The following is a 2,402-nucleotide window of genomic DNA, read 5'->3' as shown; positions in this document are numbered from 1 at the left end:
GAGAAGGTGAATGTTCTGTTTATGTTCAATATTTTTGGCCAAGTTGGTTGCATCATTTTCTGATTTAGAATTTGTCGAAAATTTAAATTAAAATTTAAAATTATATATTGCTTCTTTAAAAGTTGAAGATTTTAAATGAGGAGGTTAACAGGGTCTTGGAGCTAACAAAGGAGGGTCCGAGTCTAGCCAACGCCCATGTATTAAAATTGCGCATTGGTCGAGTCTCTGATGTAAAATAAAAATGAAGAAAGAAGTTTGACAGCACATGAGGGGTGTGTTGAAGATTAAACCCATGTTTGGTTTTGCTAAAAAAATCAATTTTAGCAGATTTTGATAAAAGTTGATGAAATATGATATTGAAAAGTTGATAAAAGCTGTTGATCCCATTAAATGTATGGTTAAAATTAATTGTTGAATTTAAATTATATTTAAATCAATAAATGTTTTATCTCTCTAATTTCTTAAGCATTATATATCGTTTACAATGAGTCCCTTCCATTTTTCACAGGATCACTAGGAAGCAGTTCAAGACAATTTTACACAGTAGAAAATGACAATCCAGATATTGATCTACCATTGTTTGATGTAACCACAATATTAAAGGCTACCAATTACTTTTCACCTAGCAACAAGATTGGAGAAGGAGGATTTGGACCAGTGTACAAGGTAAATTTTATACTTTATTAGGTAATTTGAACTATAATTATAACATAATATTGACCTCAATTATTTATTTGTACCAAAATTGTTCAGGGTGTACTCAAAGAGGGCAAAGAAATTGCTGTGAAGAGGCTATCAAAGTATTCAACACAAGGAAATGATGAGTTTAAAAATGAAGTAATTTTAATTGCAAAGTTACAACATAGGAATCTTGTAAATCTTGTTGGATGCTGCATTCATGAAGAAGAGAAGATGCTTATCTACGAATTCATGCCTAACAATAGCTTGGATACTTATATATTTGGTTAGTTTTTCTTGAGACTATATTGTATTTCATTTTTTTTTTTTCGATCGACTACACAATATAGTCCTGTCCAATTCTATGTACAAAGCATGTTAAGTGCCAAATTTTTGCAGATAAGGATCAAGGTAGATTGTTGGATTGGCAAAAGCGGTTTCGAATTATCAATGGAATTGCTCGTGGATTACTTTATCTTCACCAAGACTCCCGATTGAGAATAATTCATAGAGATCTCAAGGCTGGCAACATTTTGTTAGATGTTGATATGAATCCAAAAATATCAGACTTCGGTATGGCAAGAAGTTTTGTAGGGAATGAAACTGAAGCAAACACGCGAAGAGTTGTCGGTACATAGTAAGGACTCCAACATAACTTATGCATACTTGATTTGTTTGGCAAGTAGGTTGCATAATACTTGACATTGTTAAGGGGGGAAAAAGTTGAATCTTTTCCATGTATCGTCGAGTTCTAGATATCAAACATGTTCTAAGCTCACTCTTCTTTCTTTACACAAGAAAATCTCAATATAGTTGTTGTTTTGCAGTGGTTACATGTCACCTGAATATGCAGTCGATGGTCATTTCTCAGTAAAATCCGACATATTCAGCTTTGGCGTCCTCATTCTAGAAATAATAAGCGGACAAAAGAACAGAGGATTTTTTCATCTAGACCACCATCACAATTTGCTTGGACATGTAACTTTCTGTTTCTTACTTTAATTCTTCCAACATGTTTGTCTCTTCAAATTCTTACATCTAACTTTTGACTCATCGATTAGGCATGGATTCTACACAATGAAGGACGCTCTCAAGAATTAATTGACTCACATTTAGTTCAATCATGCTACTTATCAGAAGTACTTCGATCAATGCATATCGCACTATTATGCGTACAGAGAAACCCTGAAGACCGGCCAAGTATGTCGAATGTTGTACTAATGTTGGCAAGTGAAGGGGCATTGCCTAAGCCTAAAGAGCCCGGCTTTTTCACAGAAAGAAATTTATTTCATGAAGTCGAAACTTCATCAAGTAAGCCTATAGTAAGTTCTGTCAATGAATTGAGTTTCACAGTAATGGAAGGTCGATAATATATAGTGCCATAGGAGCATATATCAATCATTTAAATTAAAATTTTCGTTCAACAATAACATTTTATCAATCTATATTTTTGATCAATTTATGTGTTTTATGAATGAACTTCTGGCTTCTTCTTTTTTTCCCGTCTTAAAATTTATTTATGTACGATCTAATCACCGCATTCAATACTATTGTTGTTGATACTAGAGTCTCTAGTAGGTAATGTGTTGTAAAAGTGAAATTTTAGAAATAAAATGAATACTGGTAGGTAATTATATGTAAATAAAAGCTTAAAATAAAATAAATAGGCAACAACTATATACCCATTATTAATGACCTAACATACTACTCCCTCCATCCTACAA

At 32.7% G+C, this 2,402-nt stretch overlaps 1 protein-coding gene across 1 annotated transcript; it reads left to right on the top strand.

The window, feature by feature from the left end:
- Positions 1–508: 508 nt before the first annotated feature.
- On the top strand, positions 509–2,136 carry LOC111375156 (G-type lectin S-receptor-like serine/threonine-protein kinase SD1-1; the record flags this gene model as incomplete). The annotated part of the gene is made up of 5 exons (XM_022997948.1): positions 509–666; positions 754–964; positions 1,078–1,315; positions 1,506–1,656; positions 1,740–2,136. Coding segments are annotated over 5 exons (1,067 nt in total), but the record flags the coding sequence as incomplete, so codon positions are not given.
- Positions 2,137–2,402: the final 266 nt, after the last annotated feature.

This window comes from Olea europaea, unplaced genomic scaffold (genome assembly GCF_002742605.1).
Source record: "Olea europaea var. sylvestris unplaced genomic scaffold, O_europaea_v1 scaffold13438, whole genome shotgun sequence".
Classification (NCBI taxonomy): Eukaryota; Viridiplantae; Streptophyta; class Magnoliopsida; order Lamiales; family Oleaceae; genus Olea; species Olea europaea.
Note: the sequence above shows the minus strand (reverse complement) of the source record. Positions and strands in the feature narration are given on the sequence as shown.